Source organism: Oncorhynchus nerka, linkage group LG21 (assembly GCF_034236695.1).
Source record: "Oncorhynchus nerka isolate Pitt River linkage group LG21, Oner_Uvic_2.0, whole genome shotgun sequence".
Taxonomy (NCBI): Eukaryota; Metazoa; Chordata; class Actinopteri; order Salmoniformes; family Salmonidae; genus Oncorhynchus; species Oncorhynchus nerka.
Window position 1 is genome coordinate 25,090,503 of NC_088416.1, and position 19,600 is coordinate 25,110,102.

The following is a 19,600-nucleotide window of genomic DNA, read 5'->3' on the forward strand; positions in this document are numbered from 1 at the left end:
GCAATCGTAATTTTCAACGTTGGACATTTTTAGCGAACTGTGTAGATGCTGAAAACAGCCGACGCCTTTTATCATTGTAAAAACAACATACTTGAACAAAAGGTAAGCCAATATCAACTATAAAGATATCAGAATTGAATATGCCCACAAGATTAATAACTTTCTTAAAAAATGGGTTGAAGTACATTTGAAATGGCGGAGGAAAAGGAGGTGAAGAGAAGTCGAGTCAACATTTTCTCGACCATAGCATAATGACATTTGTTTTAATGCAAAGACAAAACGTTCATTACTTATTAAGAACTTCTTAGTTGTTACATTTAAGATTTTTTTTAAATGACCCAGGTAGATGTTATGCACGAAGTTGCCATATAGGCTATTACAGTAGATATTGACAGATATTACAGTACAGTACACCGCCTGTTGACGATATTATCTCCTGACCCGGTTGTTTTGTTAAGAGCCGCCGACGCTTGCGGAACGTTTTTTGGAAACGTATCTTCCATATCAGAGAGAAACCAATTTGATAAAACAAAATGTTAAATTACTACACACCTTTATAGGCTTAGTGTTCCCACACGTTCAAATACATCTCCAATATACATTGTCTATATACTTGTTTATTGAAGACATAGGTAGCCACCTGTGCTAAATAGCGCTCCGAACACCTGTGTGTAAGTGTAATTGGGGAGGAAGTGTAGTTCTTCAACTGGGGGCTTTGCACAGCTTCTGGATCTGTGAAAAACTCTACAGTAAGTGTATCTTTTTTTATTTGAAGGATTCTTTCTCGCTGATATGAAAGACAAGGGGCATATCAACATATGTTTCGAAAACCGGTTGGAAAGTCATGATTGTTTACTTTTTTTCAACTTTAAAACAATTTCAATGATTTTACTGAGTTACAGTTTATATAAGGAAATAGTCCATTGAAATAAATTCCTTAGGCACTAATCTATGGATTTCACATGACTGGGAATACAGATATGCATCTGTTGGTCACAAGTTGGGGTTTGGAACACAAAACCAGTCAGTGTCTGGTGTGACCACCATTTGCCTCATGCAGCACTACACATCTCTTCACATAGAGTTGATCAGGCTGCTGATTGTGGGCTGTGGAATGTTGTCCCACTCCTCTTCAATGGCTGTGCGAAGTTGCTGAATATTGGCGGGAACTGGAACATGCTGTCGTACACATCGATTCAGAGCATCCCGCACATGCTCAATGGGTGACATGTCTGGTGAGTATGCAGGCCATGGAAGAACTGGGACATTTTCCGCTTCCAGGAATTGTGTACAGATCCTTGTGACATTGGGCCGTGCATTATCATGCTGAAACATGAGGTGATGGCGGTGAATGAATGGCACGACAATGGGCCTCAGGACCTCGTCACAGTATCTCTGTGCATTCAAATTGCCATAGATAAAATGCAATTGTATTCATTGTCCGTAGCTTATGCCTGCCCATAGCATAACCCCACCGCCACCATTTGCCAATCTGTTCACAACGTTGACATCAGCAAACTGCTCACCCACACAACGCCATACACGTGGTCTGCTGTCGGACGTGTGTCTGCTGTCGGACACGTGGCGTAGCAGTCGGACGTGTGTTTTGTCTTGTCCCGTCCTGTATAGTGTAAATATAGTTTTTCCTCGTTTTTTTTTTTTTTTTTTTTTTTCTGTATATATTTCGTACATATTTTAATCTCACTTTCCAACTACAGGCTGAATATACTCTCCTGCAACCCGCATCACCCAATGTGGTACGGATCTGCTTTTTCTATACTTTAGAATCGGAACCCTCATCAGAAGCTAGCCGCTAACTAGCTACTAGCTAGCCACTGCTAGCGGTCTTCAACGCTAACTAGGACACCAGCGCGACATCTACCCAAAGCATATCAGACTGCTTTTTCTCTACCACATCTCCGGATTCCTACCGCAAGCTCTGAACCTTTATACCGGATCATCGTAAATAGCTAGCTGCAATCCGAGTGGCTACTCCTGGCTAACGTCTCTGTCCCAGAGCAAGCACCAGTTAGCCTGGAGCTAGCCTCGAGCTAAGCCCATCTCCCGACTAGCCGAAGAGGTCCAAAAATACCTAATTTGCCAATTGGCCTAGACCCTCTACTGACCCTCTACTGCCGACACGGAGCCCCGCCGATCCATCACGACTGGTCCGCCGACTGGTCTGAATCACGACTGGTCTGAATCGCTGTATCTCCAGCTCACCGCATGAAGAGGAATAAACAGACTCACCCCATCGCGACGTCCCCCCAAAGGTTAACTCTCTAGCCCTCGCTATCTCCCTGCTTGCTAATTCGGCCTGCTAACGGCTAGCTTGTCAAGCTCCGGTCCGCTAACTGCTACCTTGTCTAGCTCGGGCCTACGAACTGTTAGCTTGTTAGCACAGGCCTGCTATCCGTCTGAACCACCGCGTCCCAATCACTCTCTGACCCCATTTACTTTCTATCTCTTTTTGATTTTTAATTTGTTTATACCTTCCGGAAACCTGCCTCACCCAATGTGATACGGAATCGCTATTACTTTTACTCTTATTTTTATTTTTATGACACACTCAAGAACCTCCAGACGCTAACCAGCTACAAGCTAGTTAGTCATTGTTAGTTTAAAAAAAAAAAAAAAAACCTGGATAACACTCGCCAGCCCCCCTGCCCATCCACCGCTGCCCCCTGGACACTGATCTCTTGGCTACATAGCTGACGCACGCTGGACTGTCCATTAATCACGGTACTCCTTTCTGCTTGTTTGTCTTACCTGTCGGCCCCGTTGCCTAGTCAACGCCATTTTACCTGCTGTTTGTTGTGCTAGCGGATTAGCCTCGCCTACTGTTTTTAGCTAGCTTTCCAAATTCAACACCTGTGATTACTGTATGCCTCGCTGTATGTCTCTCTCAGATGTCAATATGCCTTGTATACTGTTGTTCAGGTTAGTTATAATTGTTTTAGTTCACAATGGAGCCCCTAGACCCACTCTACATACCCCTGTTACCTCCTTTGTCCCACCTCCCACACATGCGGTGACCTCACCCATTACAACCAGCATGTCCAGAGATACAACCTGTCTCATCATCACCCAGTGCCTGGGCTTACCTCCGCTGTACCCGCACCCCACCATACCCCTGTCTGCGCATTATGCCCTGAATATATTCTACCATGCCCAGAAACCTGCTCCTCTTATCCTCTGCCCCCAACGCTCTAGGCGACCAGTTTTGATAGCCTTTAGCCGCACCCTCATACTACTCCTTCTCTGTTCCGCGGGTGATGTGGAGGTAAACCCAGGCCCTGCATGTCCCCAGGTACCCTCATTTGTTGACTTCTGTGATCGAAAAAGCCTTGGTTTTATGCATGTCAACATCAGAAGCCTCCTCCCTAAGTTTGTTTTACTCACTGCTTTAACACACTCTGCTAACCCTGATGTCCTTGCCGTGTCTGAATCCTGGCTCAGGAAGGCCACCAAAAATTCAGAGATTTCCATACCCAACTATAACATCTTCCGTCAAGATAGAACTACCAAAGGGGCGGAGTTGCAGTCTACTGCAGAGATAGCCTGCAAAGTAATGTCATACTTTCCAGGTCCATACCCAAACAGTTCGAACTACTAATTTTGAAAATTACCCTCTCCAGAAATAAGTCTCTCACTGTTGCCGCCTGCTACCGGCCACCCTCAGCTCCCAGCTGTGCCCTGGACACCATTTGTGAATTGATCGCCCCCATCTAGCTTCAGAGTTTGTTCTGTTAGGTGACCTAAACTGGGATATGCTTAACACCCGGCAGTCCTACAATGTAAGCTAGATGCCCTCAATCTCACTCAAATCATCAAGGAACCCACCAGGTACAACCCTAACTCTGTAAACAAGGGCACCCTCATAGACGTCATCCTGACCAACTGGCCCTCCAAATACACCTCCGCTGTCTTCAACCAGGATCTCAGCGATCACTGCCTCATAGCCTGTATCCGCCACGGAGCCGCAGTCAAACGACCACCCCTCATCACTGTCAAACGCTCCTAAAACACTTCTGTGAGCAGGCCTTTCTAATCGACCTGGCCCGGGTATCCTGGAAGGACATTGACCTCATCCCGTCAGTTGAGGATGCCTGGTCATTCTTTAAAAGTAACTTCCTCACCATTTTAGATAAGCATGCTCCGTTCAAAAATGCAGAACCAAGAACAGATACAGCCCTTGGTTCACTCCAGACTTGACTGCCCTCGACCAGCACAAAAACATCCTGTGGCGGACTGCAATAGCATCGAATAGCCCCGTGATATGCAACTGTTCAGGGAAGTCAGGAACCAATACACGCAGTCAGTCAGGAAAGCTAAGGCCAGCTTCTTCAGGCAGAAGTTTGCATCCTGTAGCTCCAACTCCAAAAAGTTCTGGGACACTGTGAAGTCCATGGAGAACAAGAGCACCTCCTCCCAGCTGCCCACTGCACTGAGGCTAGGTAACACGGTCTCCACCGATAAATCCACGATTATCGAAAGCTTCAATAAGCACTTCTCAACGGCTGGCCATGCCTTCCGCCTGGCTACTCCAACCTCGGCCAACAGCTCCGCCCCCCGCAGCTCCTCGCCCAAGCCTCTCCAGGTTCTCCTTTACCCAAATCCAGATAGCAGATGTTCTGAAAGAGCTGCAAAACCTAGACCCGTACAAATCAGCTGGGCTTGACAATCTGGACCCTCTATTTCTGAAACTATCTGCCGCCATTGTCGCAACCCCTATTACCAGCCTGTTCAACCTCTCTTTCATATCGTCTGAGATCCCCAAGGATTGGAAAGCTGCCGCAGTCATCCCCCTCTTCAAAGGGGAGACACCCTGGACCCAAACTGCTATAGACCTATATCCATCCTGCCCTGCCTATCTAAGGTCTTCGAAAGCCAAGTCAACAAACAGGTCACTGACCATCTCAAATCCCACCGTACCTTCTCCGCTGTGCAATCTGGTTTCCGAGCCGGTCACGGGTGCACCTCAGCCACGCTCAAGGTACTAAACGATATCATAACCGCCATCGATAAAAGACAGTACTGTGCAGCCGTCTTCATCGACCTCGCCAAGGCTTTCGACTCTGTCAATCACCATATTCTTATCGGCAGACTCAATAGCCTCGGTTTCTCGGATGACTGCCTTGCCTGGTTCTCCAATTACTTTGCAGACAGAGTTCAGTGTGTCAAATCGGAGGGCATGCTGTCCGGTCCTCTGGCAGTCTCTATGGGGGTGCCACAGGGTTCAATTCTCGGGCCGACTCTTTTCTCTGTATATATCAATGATGTTGCTCTTGCTGCGGGCGATTCCCTGATCCACCTCTACGCAGACGACACCATTCTATATACTTTCGGCCCGTCATTGGACACTGTGCTATCTAACCTCCAAACGAGCTTCAATGCCATACAGCACTCCTTCCGTGGCCTCCAACTGCTCTTAAACGCGAGTAAAACCAAATGCATGCTTTTCAACCGATCGCTGCCTGCACCCGCATGCCCGACTAGCATCACCACCCTGGATGGTTCCGACCTTGAATATGTGGACATCTATAAGTACCTAGGTGTCTGGCTAGACTGCAAACTCTCCTTCCAGACTCACATCAAACATCTCCAATCGAAAATCAAATCAAGAGTCGGCTTTCTATTCCGCAACAAAGCCTCCTTCACTCACGCCGCCAAGCTTACCTAGTAAAACTGACTATCCTACCGATCCTCGATTTCGGCGATGTCATCTACAAAATGGCTTCCAACACTCTACTCAGCAAACTGGATGCAGTCTATCATAGTGCCATCCGTTTTGTCACCAAAGCACCTTATACCACCCACCACTGCGACTTGTATGCTCTAGTCGGCTGGCCCTCGCTACATATTCGTCGCCAGACCCACTGGCTCCAGGTCATCTACAAGTCCATGCTAGGTAAAGCTCCGCCTTATCTCAGTTCACTGGTCACGATGGCAACACCCATCCGTAGCACACGCTCCAGCAGGTGTATCTCACTGATCGTCCCTAAAGCCAACACCTCATTTGGCCGCCTTTCGTTCCAGTACTCTGCTGCCTGTGACTGGAACGAACTGCAAAAATCGCTGAAGTTGGAGACTTTTATCTCCCTCACCAACTTCAAACATCAGCTATCCGAGCAGCTAACCGATCGCTGCAGCTGTACATAGTCTATTGGTAAATAGCCCACCCATTTTCACCTACCTCATTCCCATACTGTTTTTATACTGTTTTTTTTATTTATTTATTTACTTTTCTGCTCTTTTGCACACCAATATCTCTACCTGTACATGACCATCTGATCATTTATCACCCCAGTGTTAATCTGCAAAATTGTATTATTCGCCTACCTCCTCATGCCTTTTGCACACATTGTATATAGACTGCCCATTTTTTTTTTCTACTGTGTTATTGACTTGTTAATTGTTTACTCCATGTGTAACTCTGTGTTGTCTGTTCACACTGCTATGCTTTATCTTGGCCAGGTCGCAGTTGCAAATGAGAACTTGTTCTCAACTAGCCTACCTGGTTAAATAAAGGTGAAAAAAAATAAAAAAAATAAAATAAATGAGGCCGGTTGGACGTACTGCCAAATTCTCTAAAATGATGTTGGAGACCGCTTATGGTAGAGAAATGAACATTGAACAATCTGGCAACAGCTCTGATTTTCAGTGCTGCAGAATTGCACGCTCCCTCAAAACATGTTTTTTTCATGCTAGAAGTTTAATTGTCTAGTAGGCTGTTTTTGGACAAGCTGCTGAATTTTATAAACCAAATTGGTTTATCAACCCTCTACCAGTTGTCTGTACAAGCACACACAGTTACTGCGCAAGTGCAGGTTCTTCATTTCATTTCACTTCTCACGTTATTTTACATTATGAAGCTTACCGGTAGTCCCCAGTCACATGTTGTTATCACAAGCATACAAAGACAAGAGACCGAAGCTTTTTGATTCACTCATTGTTGTGTAGCATACACCATAGCATAGTTACAGTATGGAATTCACAACTAAATGTTTGCAGCTAGATATAACTATTAAGTTAACTGTTTAAAATGTGTTAAATGCTCTTTGGATTGCTGACATAGTAGCTAGGTATTGTGGACGGACCACTAGAGGGCAGGCTGGGCTCATGGATAGTTGCCCAACAGAGCCTGGGAGACAAGGTAACCAGAGTCAATTAAGCACAGCTGACGGTACTAATGAGATACTCTCCTTCCCCTATAAAAGAGAGAATGGAACCAGAAGAGAGAGGGGAAACTATCTCTGGAAGATGGCCACCGAGAGAGAGAAGCTGTGCTGAAAGAACCACTAAGACGGTGACAAAACCGTGATTTATGTTTGTTGTAGTTTAAAGATTATCCTATTGTGTTCTTGTTTCATCTGGAGAAGAAGATGTGTGTTTTTCCTTGGAAGATTTTTCATTGATTATGTTTGAATGTTTTTGTTGACAAAATACTCTCAATAGAGAACCGTGTTCAATCAGAAAAACCTTTTTCCTGACTCGTTTATTCCACCTTCCCGCTTTAGAGTGACGCCTAATTACTTGGTACGCTCACATTGGTGGAGGATGCGGGCATTAGGTGGACGAGTGACACAAGGATAAGTGAGTAAATCAAGATTCTTCCAGTAGACCCGGAGGAACCATTCAAGAACAATGGATAACGCCCTACTACAACAATTGATCACGGCACAGCGGACAACCATAGAACTCCTGCAACAACAGCTGAACCGACTAGAAGAACCTAGAGTTAAGCCAAGAGCGGCTGCTCACGCCATCTTACCTCGTCTCTCCAAGGAGGATGATATTGAGGCCTTCCTCATGACCTTGAAAGGACGGCCACCTTGGAAGAGTGGCCGCCCACAGAATGGGCGAGCGCATTAGCCCCTCTTTTGACCGGGGTGGCTCAGGAAGCCTATTTTGACCTGGATTCCCACGAAGCTGCGGACTATGGGCGACTAAAAACCGAGATCCTGTCCCGGTACCAGCTGACTGCCAGAGATAGGGCTGTAAAGTTCCATCAATGGACCTATACAGCTGATCAACCCGTCCGTGCCCAGATCTTCGCCTTAATACGACTGACGAAACAGTGGCTAGAACCTGGAAAGGGAGTAGGACATGTGATAGAGACTCATTGAGAGAATTACCCAGTGACTTAAAAGGGTTGTGGGGCAAGCCAACCCGTTGTCAGCCGACGACATAGCCCAGGCGGTGGAAACATATCGATCTACAGGGGAGTTGTTAAAAAGTGACAAGGAGGAACGGAAGGAGTCTTGCAATCCCGTACCACGACTCACCCCGTCGCCACCGAAACGTCCAAGCCCCTCCCGGAGGTGGGAGAAGTCAGCCACCACACAGCAGGGTCGGTGTTATAAATGTCAGTCTCCCAACCATTATGCCCCACAATGTCCTAGCAAGGATGAGCCCATGGTCACGGAGTCATCACTGCCTACCCCCACACATCCCGTTTTGAGGGGGCAGGATCAACACTGTTGGTTAGCAGAGATAGCCCCAGCCTCAGAGATTCCGGTGCAAGTCGAAGGACAAGATGTGGTAGCTATTCTCGACTCGGGAAGTATGGTTACGTTAGTAGAGGAGCGGATGGTGACCTCCGCAACACTGCTACCAGACAAAGTAGCCGTATCCTGTATCCATGGAGACACCCACTATTACCCCACTGTGAATCTGCCTATTCTCACTCCAAAAGGAAGGTGTACAGTCAGGGCCGGGAAAGTGCCGCAGCTGAAGGTGCCATTATTGATCGGGAGAGACTGTCCCTTATATAAGGAGCTTCGGCAGATGACGTTATGCACGGGAAGAAGGGGGACAGGAAAGAAGAGAAAATCCAAGCCCGATGTAGTAGTCCTACAAGGAGACGTAGCAGCGTCCTCGTCCTCTGCAGCAGAGGAAGAAATAGCGACCCAACGTTTACGACAGATATTCCAAGAAACCACCGATGAAGACACATGTGAAGGGCTATACACAACGCAGGAAGGAAGGAGCAACCAGGCGTTAAGGGATATATTTGAAGCTCCATCCGAGGAGGGAACCTGGAAGGGATTCTCCTCGGTCACCCCTGATGGGGATGTGGAACAACCTCCACATCCCTCTACCGAGGTCGACCTGCCCCAGGAATTAAAGGGACAGTTCGGCACCTCGCAGCATAGAGACCCAGACTTAAGGGAGGCCATGAGGAAGGTGAAGGTGATCGACGGGAGGAACGTCGACGGATCAGGTGAGCCCCTCTTCCTTACTATGCAATCAGGCGAGGTCTCTTATACTGGGTCGTACGACGAAGGGGGGAAAACCAGGAATTACTAATGGTGCCTAGGCCATACAGAGATACAGTTCTACAGTTAGCCCATTCCCACGTCCTAGGAGGACACCTGGCACGAGACAAGACTATTGACAGAATCATGCAGAGATTCTATTGGCCCCGGGTCACCCGGGATGTGGCCAGGTATTGTAGGACGTGTGATCAATGTCAACGTACAGCCCCACGGCCACACCTACGTAACCCTTTGATTCCTCTCCCCATCATAGAGACTCCCTTTGAACGCATAGCTATGGACCTCGTAGGACCCCTCCCAAAATCCGCCAGAGGACACGAGTACATCCTAGTGGTTATAGATTACGCTACCAAGTTCCCGGAGGCCATACCCCTGCGTAACATGTCGTCAAAGGGAATTGCCAAGGAGTTATTCCTGATGTTCTCTCGTGTGGGCCTCCCCAAGACTATCTTGACTGATCAAGGAACCCCGTTCATGTCCCGGTTGATGAAGGACTTGTGTCGGTTATATCAGGTTCAACAGATACGTACAAGCATATTCCACCCTCAAACAGACGGGTTGTGTGAACGCTTGAACAAAACGATAAAAGCATGTTGAGAAGGGTGGTGTCCCGAGATGGGAAAAACTGGGACATGCTTCTCCCACACTTAATGTTTGCCCTGCGAGAAGTACCCCAGGCATCCACTGGATTCTCTCCGTTTGAATTGCTCTATGGCAGACCCTGTCGAGGAATCTCGACTTAGCCAAGGAGACCTGGGAGACCCAACCATGCCCCTTTCGATCCACAATAGAACACGTTACCCTGATGAGAGACCGCCTGTCAGCAGTGTGGCCCATAGTCAAGGAGCATATGGAGAAGGCCCAAAGGACCCAAGGCCGGGCCTATGATAAGTCTGCACCCCCCCGTGAGTTCACCGTGGGAGAGAAAGTGATGGTGCTTGTGCCCACGGCCGAACATCGTTGCTGGCGCAATGGAGGGGGCCCTACGAGGTAATGAAAAGGGTCTCACCGGTCAATTACCTCATCAAGCAACCTGACAGGAGGAAGAAGGTCCAAATCTATCACATAAACCTGCTGAAGACATACCATGGACGAGAGGAGGAGGTGGCTTTGATGGCCCTGGAGGGCAAAGGAAAAGAGGAGGCTCTACCACAGGTGCGCCGTGGCCAAACTCTCCTACCGGAGCAGTCAAGACAGCTAGACAAGCTGATTATGAACTTCGGTCGAATATTCTCTCCATTCCCAGGACAAACAGATGTCCTGTTCCACCATATCCACACTGAACCCGGCAAGAAGGTGCATATCCGCCCTTACAGGATTCCTGAGGCTCGCAGAGTCATCGCTAAGAAAGAGGTGAGGGAGATGTTGAGGATGGGCGTGATCGAGCCCTCGACGAGTGAGTGGTCCAGTCCCATAGTCCTGGTCCCCAAATCCGATGGTAGTATGAGACTCTGCAACGACTTTAGGGGCGTGAATGCCATCTCTACATTCGATGCGTATCCCATGCCCCGCGTGGATGAACTCTTGGAGCGCTTAGGAAAGGCCAAGTTCATCACTACCCTGGATTTGACGAAGGGATATTGGCAAGTGCCGGTGGCTCCGGAGGATCGCCCAAAGACTGCCTTCGCCACTCCAGAGGGGCTTTTCCAGTATGTGAGGATGCCCTTCGGACTGCACGGTGCCGCTGCAACCTTCCAACGCCTCATGGATGCCATTCTACGGCCCCATCAAGAGTATGCAGCGGCGTACATAGACGATGTGGTCATCCACAGCGAGGACTGGGATAGTCACCTCCTGCGATTACGGGCGGTGCTCGTGAGTTTGGAAGCCACAGGGTTGACAGCCAATCCAAATAAATGCTGCCTGGGTTTGTCCGAAGCGGAATACCTGGGGTACACCGTGGGAATGGGAAAATACGCCCACAGGCAGAGAAGACCAGGGCAATTCGTGACTGGCCTCGACCCCGGACCAAGCGAGACGTTCGGGCCTTCTTAGGGATAACAGGATATTATCGCCGTTTTATCCCGGGATATGCAACCATTGCCAACCCCTCACAAACCTCATCAGGAAAACCTGCCAAACCAGGTAGAGTGGAAAGACGAGACGGAAGAGGCCTTTCAATTGTTAAAAGATGGCCTGTGTTCTGATCCCGTTCTACAGGCTCCGGACTTCTCACAAGAGTTCATTGTGCAGGTCGACGCCTCGGATACAGGGCTCGGGGCCGTACTAGCTCAGGGTAAAGGTGAAGCAGAGAAGCCGATTCTCTTCATTAGTAGGAAACTCAGCGATCGGGAACAGAGGTATGCGACCGTAGAGAAAGAGGCCTTAGCCATCAAGTGGGCCCTCGATTATCTCCGGTACTACCTACTGGGTCGGAGGTTTGCATTAGTTACTGACCATGCGCCTCACGTGGATGGCTGGTAAGAGAAACAATAACAACAGAATAGCCAGATGGTTTTTGTCTTTACAACCATTCTCTTTCCATGTCATCCACAGGGCCGGATCGAGGAACGGGAATGCAGACGCGCTGTCCCGACGCGACCAAGACGGTGCGTCTGGCGCCCGACCCTCCGGTTCGGTCCTGGGGGAAGGTATGTGGACGGACCACTAGAGGGCAGGCTGGGCTCATGGATAGTTGCCCAACAGAGCCTGGGAGACAAGGTAACCAGAGTCAATTAAGCACAGCTGACGGTACTAATGAGATACTCTCCTTCCCCTATAAAAGAGAGAATGGAACCAGAAGAGAGAGGGGAAACTATCTCTGGAAGATGGCCACCGAGAGAGAGAAGCTGTGCTGAAAGAACCACTAAGACGGTGACAAAACCGTGATTTATGTTTGTTGTAGTTTAAAGATTATCCTATTGTGTTCTTGTTTCATCTGGAGAAGAAGATGTGTGTTTTTCCTTGGAAGATTTTTCATTGATTATGTTTGAATGTTTTTGTTGACAAAATACTCTCAATAGAGAACCGTGTTCAATCAGAAAAACCTTTTTCCTGACTCGTTTATTCCACCTTCCCGCTTTAGAGTGACGCCTAATTACTTGGTACGCTCACAGTATCTATCAAGTTTCACTCCATTGATCTTCGTGCGTGCGTGCACGTGGGTGGAGTGGGATTTTTGGAGGAGCGAAAACCTTTTTGTAACATGATGTCCTTGCCGGGCTCATTGCCATTCACAAGGGGGCGATAGCAACGTTTTTTCATTTTGTCTTTTCATTTTGTGAAAACAAGGAAGAATCGGCTTTCCTTGCTAGTTTTTTAAAACCTTTATTTAACTTGGCAAGTCAGTTAAGTACAAATTCTTATTTACAATGACGACCTAGGAACACTGGGTTAACTGTCTAGTTCAGGGGCAGCATCTGCACATCTATCACTCCAGTGTTAATGCTAAATTGTAATTGTAATTATTTCGCCTCTATGGCATATTTATTGCCTTACCTCCCTACTCTTATACATTTGCATACACTGTACATACAGTGGGGCAAAAAAGTATTTAGTCAGCCACCAATTGTGCAAGTTCTCCCACTTAAAAAGATGAGAGAGGCCTGTAATTTTCATCATAGGGACACTTCAACTATGACAGACAAAATGAAAAGTTTATCTCAATACTTTGTTATATACCCTTTGTTGGCAATGACAGAGGGCAAACGTTTTCTGTAAGTCTTCACAAGGTTTTCACACACTGTTGCTGGTATTTTGGTGGCTGACTAAATACTTTTTTCCCCCCACTGTAGATGTTTCTATTGTGTTATTGACTGTACGTTTGTTTGTGTGTAACTCTGTGTTGTTGTTTTTGTCGCACTGCTTTGCTTTATCTTGGCCAGGTCGCAGTTAGGGTTGCCAACTGTCCCGTATTAGCCGGGATGTCCCTTATATTGGGCTAAATTGGTTTGTCCCATACGGGACCTCCCTTGTTCCGTATATTCATCCAATCACAGTATAGTGTAAACGCGCCAATTCCTGCAAAGTAATTTCTGTTATTGTTCGGTCGGTTTGGCATATCAAGGAAATATGGATAAACATGCAAAAAAGACTGTGCAGCTACAACAAACAATGTGAAGCAAAAATGTTGTGGGTTAAGCCCGTCAGTGGTGACTCGACGAAAGCTTTCTGTACTTTATGCGTCGGGAATTCTCAATTGGCCATGAAGGGGAGAATGCCCTAACTCAGCATGCATCCACAGAAATGCACAAGGCCACGCTAGCCAAAGGTGCTAGCAATGTTGGTGCATTCTTCGTGATGTCTACTTCGGAAACTGACATAATTGGAAAACACCTCTCCGTTTACCAGTTATTGAGCAGTGCCAACAATCGCATTCTGAAAGCTAATTGCCCAGCTCACATAGCTCATAATGCCTGCAAGCACGCCTGCGATCAGCTGTCAGTGGATATTGAGACAATTGTTTTACAGATCTACAGGCACTTATCAGTATCTGCTTCCCGAAGAGAGGAACTGCGCGCCTTTGTTGACATTGAGTGGCTTGAAATCCTGCGACATGTTTGCACACGATGGCTCTCTCTTCATCCAGCTGTCCATCGTCTCCAGCAAAGCTGGCCAGCACTTACATCATACTTCAGGTCCCTTAGGGAGACCTGTCCTGTGGAACTGAAGAGTATATTTGAGTGTGAAGAAAAAACAGAAGCTGCTGAAATTTATCTGTGCTTTTTCCACAAAGTGGGTGTGTTTTTGACCTACTCGTAAAAAAACTGGAGGAAACAAAGCTCTGCATCACAGATGTTTTACGAGGAAGTCCAAAAGTTCAACATTTAAGATGCTTCAGCTGAAACAGGACAGTTTTTTTTCTGATACCAGACCAAGCAGCTGATGGGACAAACAATTGTCAGCATGAAGGTCCAAACAGAAACAGGACTTGAAGTTCTATGACACTGTCGTTACATACATTGACAAGTGGTTTGATTTCTCACCAGAAAATGTAATGGTGAAACTGATCGGCCTCTATGAGGAGCTCTCCTTCACTGACCTGGAGCAGGTGCTGGTTGCCCTCAAAATGACAGAGACAGTCAGTATGGACCAACTCTATAAAGAGTGTTGTACTAGCCGGGAGGAAATACAGAAAGCCAGACAGGATACCACAAAATCCACAAGTGAGAAGCAGGTGGCAGTTTACCAAAATCTAGGGAAAGCCAACTTGATGAACATGTTCAGGATTGTCTCATTTGTACTCAGTGTGCCAGACTCAAATGCCTGTGTAGAGAGGATTTTCTGTCTGATGACCATTAAATGGTCAGACTCAAGAAACCGATGTAGCACAGAACTGATAAAAAATGAACTTCATATAGCTGGGAACTGTGACTTGTCATGTAATAACTTCTCTCTGGCTCTGCAAGAGGACTGCTTGAATCAGTCAAGTATGTAGCCTTGGTGAGTGACTCATGCCCCTCTTTTGCATTTGAGAAGGTTTTTTTTTTGCTGTAAAGGTCCCAATTGTGATTATTTGATAATATATTTTGAGGTTTATTCACATAAGTTTACATAATGATACAGTTTTATTAAAGCTATAGGCTAAATGGAATATACAAATGTTTTGCCTTTCCAATTGAATAAGAATATGAATATACACTGTATATTCATTCACACAACACCATACCCATACCGCCATACCCACAACACCATACCCACACCTCCATACCCACAACACCATACCCACGCCGCCGTGGCACCGTGCACTGGCACGCCACCTTTTGTCCCTTATTTGGTAGTGAGAAAGTTGGCAACCATAGTCGCAGTTGTAAATGAGAACTTCTTCTCAACTGGCCTACCTGGTTAAGTAAAGGTGAAATAAATACATCAATTCCCATATCAACTAAAAATAGAATGCCATCATGTTTGGTCACTGGAGGAAAAAAGCACATGGCTAGCTCATTGGCTACAGCAGGTTCTACCATTTCATAATAATAACTAGTCATTACTTTTAAATGAAATACCTTTTTGGGTGGATTCTTGTTGTTTGGTTTACTGTTTCAACAGTCGCTAAGATTATATTGGGTTATCAATGCAAAATAGGTTACTTTAATGTGGGGATGGGCATTTGACATTTTGGGGTACTCAAAATTTTTACTTTTTACTTTTTTAACACAAGGCCTGCGCTGGAAAGAAATGTGTGCGTATTTATCTATTGGCCTGTGTCAACATGCCTAATTTATCATAACCATTACAGATAACAAATCCTAATTGCTAAATTGCCCCATATAAAGTACCAATCAAAAGTTTAGACTCACCTACTCATTCCAGGGTTTTTCTTCATTTTTTAAACTATTTTCTACATTGTAGAATAATAGTGAAACCATCAAAGCTATGAAATAGCACAAATGGAATCAATCATGTAGTAACCCAAAAAAAAGGTTACACAAATCAAAATATATTTTATATTTGAGATTCTTCAAAGTAGCCATCCTTTGCCTTAATGACAGCTTTGCACACACTTGGCGTTCTGTCAAACAGCTTCATGAGGTAGTTACAAATGCACATTTGTACAACCAGCTTCACAAATGCACATGTAGAAATGGAACACTAGAGGCAAAGCAAATTAACATGGTCTTCAAGACAAAATAAATAATAAGACAATTGGGACAAAATGGAACTGTGATCTCTAGTTAAAGAACGAGCTTTGACGTTCGGGTACTCGATTACTCATGCCCATCCCTGCTTTGATGAATCGTCTGTATAGCCTATAGATCAGATCAAGGAGCCAAGCGACAACACTGCTCCCACTGTGGAAGGAATGATACAGCGTGTCTTCATTTTCAGGTAGTAAAAAAGTAAGTAAAAAGCCGGAGCCTATTACAAAGATATGCCCCTTTTGTGACGAAAAATTACATTGCAACACTCCGAATCGTATGTCTGCGTAGAGCTTGTAGTAAGCTTAAGTGGTTAGCATTTTGCAATCAAGCTCCTCTTGGTAACAGAAGAGAATCCCCTCCTGGATCAAGAGGCTTGCTGTCTAATATTTGTTTGAGTAGAATTTTTTAGTTATTTGTATAACTGTATGAGCTGGGATGTCTGTACTCCAAATAGTTTGTGTAAAAGGTTTGCATGTTAGCATTTAGCTAGCATTTGCTATGGGATTTTACATGTACTTGTTAGCATTGAAAACCTTCTGATTGGAAATAGCGCCCCTGTTGTTTTTTATTGCCGGTATTACGGTATGGCACAAAGTTGGTATGATGGCACAAGGTCGGTATGGGGGGGGGATGTTATACTTGCCTAACATATGGAATTGTTTTAAGATGGACATACCATGTATCATTTAGCTATCTGATTTAGAATTTAAGAACTGTAGGTATAAAAGAAATACATATATTTACAAATTATTTGATCAAATATAGAATTTGCCCATAGAAACACATTGAATGACACGTTCATAAATGGCAAAACAGACAGTCAAAATATGTATCCTAAGGAATACGATTTTGAAGTAAATGTCTTATATCTATGAGATATAAGAAAGCTCAGATTTCTTATTTAATTTATTTTTTTAACACATATTTAACCCATTCATTTTTTAACCTGTCTGGCACCAGTGGGACAGTAGCGTCCCACCTGTGCATTTGGATCCAGTGAAAGTGCAAACAGAAATCTCATAATTAAAATTCCTCAAACATACAAGTATTATACACCATTTTAAAGATAAACTTCTTGTTAATCCAGCCACAGTGTCTGATTTCAAAAAGGCTTTACGGCAAAAGCACACCATGCGATTATATTAGGTCAGCGCCTAGCCACAGAAAGCCATACAGCCATTTTCCAACCAAGGAGAGGTGTCACAAAAGACAGAAATAGCGTTAAAATGAATCACTAACCTTTGATGATCTTCATCTGATGGCACTCCCAGGTCTCCATGTTAGACAATAAATGTTAGTTTTGTTCGATAAAGTTCATCTTTATGTCCAAATACCTTTTTGTTTGCGCGTTTAGTCCAGTAATCCAAATGCACAAGGCGCGGGCACTAAGTCCAGATGAAAAGTCAAAAAGTTCCATTACAGTTTGTAGAAACATGTGAAACGATGTATAGAATCAATCTTTAGGATGTTTTTATCATAAACATTCAATAATATTCCAACCGGACAATTACTTTGTCTTTAGAAATGAAAGGGAACGGAGCTCGCGCCCACTGCTGTGCGTGTGACTAAACTCAAGGCTTTCAGCCAGACCACTGGTCTGAATCCTGGCTCAGGAAGGCCACCAAAAATTCTGAGATTACCATACCCAACTATAACATTTTCCGTCAAGATAGAACTGCCAAAGGGGGAGGAGTTGCAGTCTACTGCAGAGATAGCCTGCAAAGTAATGTCATACTTTCCAGGTCCATACCCAAACAGTTCGAACTACTAATTAAAAAAATTACTCTCTCCAGAAATAAGTCTCTCACTGTTGCCGCCTGCTACCAACCCCCCTCAGCCCCCATCTAGCTTCAGAGTTTGTTCTGTTAGGTGACCTAAACTGAGATATGCTTAACACCGGCAGTCCTACAATCTAAGCTAGATGCCCTCAATCTCACACAAATCATCAAGGAACCCACCAGGTACAACCCTAAATCTGTAAACAAGGGCACCCTCATAGACGTCATCCTGACCAACTGGCCCTCCAAATACACCTCCGCTGTCTTCAACCAGGATCTCAGCGATCACTGCCTCATTGCCTGTATCCGCTACGGAAGCCGCAGTCAAACGACCACCCCTCATAACTGTCAAACGCTCCCTAAAGCACTTCTGTGAGCAGGCCTTTCTAATCGACCTGGCCCGGGTATCCTGGGAGGACATTGACCTCATCCCGTCAGTTGAGGATGCCTGGTCATTCTTTAAAAGTAACTTCCTCACCATTTTAGATAAGCATGCTCCGTTCAAAAAATGCAGAACTAAGAACAGATATAGCCGTTGGTTCACTCCAGACCTGACTGCCCTCGACCAGCACAAAAACATCCTGTGGCGGACTGCAATAGCATCGAATAGTCCCCGCGATATGCAACTGTTCAGGGAAGTCAGGAACCAATACACACAGTCAGTCAGGAAAGCTAAGGCCAGCTTCTTCAGGCAGAAATTTGCATCCTGTAGCTCCAACTCCAAAAAGTTCTGGGACACTGTGAAGTCCATGGAGAACAAGAGCACCTCCTCCCAGCTGCCCACTGCACTGAGGCTAGGTAACACGGCCACCACTGATAAATCCATGATTATCGAAAACTTCAACAAGCATTTCTCAACGGCTACTCCAACCTCGGCCAACAGCTCTGTCCCCCCCGCAGCTACTCGCCCAAGCCTCTCCAGGTTCTCCTTTACCCAAATCCAGATAGCAGATGTTCTGAAAGAGCTGCAAAACCTGGACCCGTACAAATCAGCTGGGCATGACAATCTGGACCCTCTATTTCTGAAACTATCCGCCGCCATTGTCGCAACCCCTATTACCAGCCTGTTCAACCTCTCTTTCATATCGTCTGAGATCCCCAAGGATTGGAAAGCTGCCGCAGTCATCCCCCTCTTCAAAGGGGGAGACACCCTGGACCCAAACTGTTACAGACCTATATCCATCCTGCCCTGCCTATCTAAGGTCTTCGAAAGCCAAGTCAACAAACAGGTCACTGACCATCTCGAATCCCACCGTACCTTCTCCGCTGTGCAATCTGGTTTCCGAGCCGTCACGGGTGCACCTCAGCCACGCTCAAGGTACTAAACGATATCATAACCGCCATCGATAAAAGACAGTACTGTGCAGCCGTCTTCATCGACCTTGCCAAGGCTTTCGACTCTGTCAATCACCATATTCTTATCGGCAGACTCAGTAGCCTCGGTTTTTCTGATGACTGCCGTGCCTGGTTCACCAACTACTTTGCCGACAGAATTCAGTGTGTCAAATCGGAGGGCATGCTGTCCGGTCCTCTGGCAGTCTCTATGGGGGTGCCACAGGGTTCAATTCTCGGGCCGACTCTTTTCTCTGTATATATCAATGACGTTGCTCTTGCTGCGGGCGATTCCCTGATCCACCTCTACGCAGACGACACCATTCTATATACTTCCGGCCCATCCTTGGACACTGTGCTATCTAACCTCCAAACGAGCTTCAATGCCATACAACACTCCTTCCGTGGCCTCCCAACTGCTCTTAAACGCTAGTAAAACCAAATGCATGCTTTTCAACCGCTCGCTGCCTGCACCCGCACGCCTGACTAGCATCACCACCCTGGATGGTTCCGACCTTGAATATGGGGACATCTATAAGTACCTAGGTGTCTGGCTAGACTGTAAACTCTCCTTCCAGACTCATATCAAACATCTCCAATCGAAAATCAAATCTAGAGTCGACTTTCT

At 46.0% G+C, this 19,600-nt stretch overlaps 1 protein-coding gene across 3 annotated transcripts in view; it reads left to right on the forward strand.

Moving 5' to 3' along the window:
• Window positions 1–19,600, forward strand: part of LOC115104159 (mitogen-activated protein kinase kinase kinase 14-like) — a 32,873-nt gene continuing 13,273 nt past the window's right edge. For 2 of the 3 annotated variants that reach the window (XM_065006465.1, XM_065006466.1), the window contains exons 1-2: window positions 22–102; window positions 11,778–11,942. In XM_065006465.1, coding sequence (XP_064862537.1) covers window positions 11,798–11,942 — 145 coding nt within the window. In that variant the 5' untranslated portion in view covers window positions 22–102; window positions 11,778–11,797. Of the gene's footprint in view, window positions 103–11,777; window positions 11,943–19,600 lie in introns of all 3 variants that reach the window. The other variant, XM_029625405.2, reaches the window with a different exon arrangement.